At 41.1% G+C, this 2,094-nt stretch overlaps 1 protein-coding gene across 1 annotated transcript; it reads left to right on the top strand.

The window, feature by feature from the left end:
* The first annotated feature begins 540 nt into the window (after positions 1 to 540).
* Positions 541 to 1,473, top strand: LOC121489912 (olfactory receptor 2A2-like). Its single transcript, XM_041753359.1, has one exon. It carries the CDS (start codon positions 541 to 543, stop codon positions 1,471 to 1,473), a length of 933 nt encoding a protein of 310 aa, XP_041609293.1.
* Positions 1,474 to 2,094: the final 621 nt, after the last annotated feature.

Consider the following 2,094-nt stretch of genomic DNA (forward strand, 5'->3'; position numbering starts at 1 on the left):
CAAGGTAAAGGCTGAGTGATTATTTCAGATTAGAGGAGACAAAATGCATGATATTAGATTATGCCTTGGTCTAGAGGGACAGAAAAATCTGTATCTAGAATACAGAATCACGTTAATGTTACATTTCCTGATTTTTTAAAATTATCCTGAAGATAGATTAGTAAATCTTGTTCTTTAGGAAAAAAAAAAAATCAATTGAGTTTAGGGACAAATTGGCATTGTGGCTACATTTTACTCTTATGTGGTCCAGAAAACAATGAATGTGTATATGGAGAAAAAGAAATGATAAAGATTTAAAACAATCTGGTAATATGTATATAGTAGTATTGTTTTAATTTTTGGATACTGATCTGAAAGTCTGAATTATTTCAGAATAAAAATTTTAAACTAAAAAAATAATTGGAGGAGAAAGAAGTCAAGTAGGGACAAGCATACAAGCCTCCTTTGAGTTCATTTTGAGGTAAATAACTTCAATTTTCATTGGTGACCAGCTCTGACTTTTCTATCCCACTTTAGTCCTTTATAAACTATCATTAAGGAATGGAGGGCAACCAATCGTGGATCACAGAATTTATCCTAGTGGGATTCCAGCTCAGTGAAGACATTGAAGTGCTCCTCTTTTGTATCTTCTCCCTGTTATATATCTTTAATTTGCTGGCAAATGGCATGATCTTGGGACTCATTTGGCTAGACCTCAGGCTGCACTCCCCCATGTATTTCTTCCTTTCTCATCTGGCTATCATTGACATATGCTATGCTTCCAGCAATCTGCCCAATATGCTGGAAAACCTAGTGAAACACAAAAAAACGATCTCCTTTGTCTCATGCACTATGCAGATAGTTTTGTTTGTGACTTTTGCTGGTGCAGAGTGCCTAATTTTGGTAGTGATGGCCTACGACCGGTTTGTGGCGATCTGCCATCCTCTCCAGTACACCGTCATCATGAACTGGAGAGTGTGCGTGGTCCTGGTCATTGCTACCTGGGCATGTGGGTTTTCCTTGGCCCTAGTGCATCTAATTCTCTTCCTAAAGTTGACATTCTGTGGGCCCCAGGAAGTGAACCACTTCTTCTGTGAAATCCTCTCTGTCCTCAAAGTGGCCTGTGGTGACACTTGGATCAATGAAGTCTTAGTCTTTGCTGGTGGCGTGTTTGTCTTAGTTGGGCCCCTTTCTCTGATGTTGGTCTCCTACATGCGCATCCTCTCGGCCATCCTGAAGATCCAAACAAAGGAAGGGCACAGAAAAGCCTTTTCCACCTGCTCCTTCCACTTCTGTGTGGTTGGATTCTACTTTGGCATAGCCATGATGGTTTATTTGGTTCCAGACAATAGCCAACGTGAGGAGCAGCAGAAAATCCTTACCCTGTTTTACACCCTCTTCAACCCATTGCTGAACCCTCTCATTTACAGTCTGAGAAATGCTCAGATGAAGGCTGCCTTCAACAAAGCATTGCAAAAAAAGAGGACAATATAAAGGAAGGTAGAATTTTGTATCAGGGAACTTTTCTCCTTTTCTCCAAGAGATATGGTTGTTGTTGCAATAAAACTCAAAATTCCCCTAGAAGAGGCATGATTTGATGATGAGAATTATCAGAGTTTCATTAGCCAGGTAGCAGAACAGAAATTTCTGAGCTCTTGTTCCTCCATGGAGACTATACTATATTGATCAAATTGCTATTGCGAAAAACCAGTTAAGAGGCTGCAGCACCCAGACAAGCACAAAGCCAAGAAGAGATATCGTAGAGTGGTCAGGCAAATTGATGGCATTTTTTCTTGCCCAAGTTGCTCTACATCGCTGGCCCAGTGTGGCATGACCAGAAGATTCCTAACAATACTGTCCCTCTGGAGGGAAAGAGATGAGTGGACCATGGGTATTACTTCCTGGCTTTCAGGGGATGGCCTGAGTGGTGGTTTTCCATCTGGTATGATTTAGTGCCCTGATGGGAATGGCAGGTTTGGTGGTCATGCTGGGGAGGCTGAGAAGGCAAACATTCCAACATACTTCATAGGGAGATTGTAGCATCTCAGACAAACACCAGGAGCCCTACTTTATACCTCAAAGGACTAGGGGAAAAAAAAAATCAAATCTTGAATT

The sequence above is a fragment of the Vulpes lagopus genome, chromosome 4 (genome assembly GCF_018345385.1).
Source record: "Vulpes lagopus strain Blue_001 chromosome 4, ASM1834538v1, whole genome shotgun sequence".
NCBI classification, from domain to species: Eukaryota; Metazoa; Chordata; class Mammalia; order Carnivora; family Canidae; genus Vulpes; species Vulpes lagopus.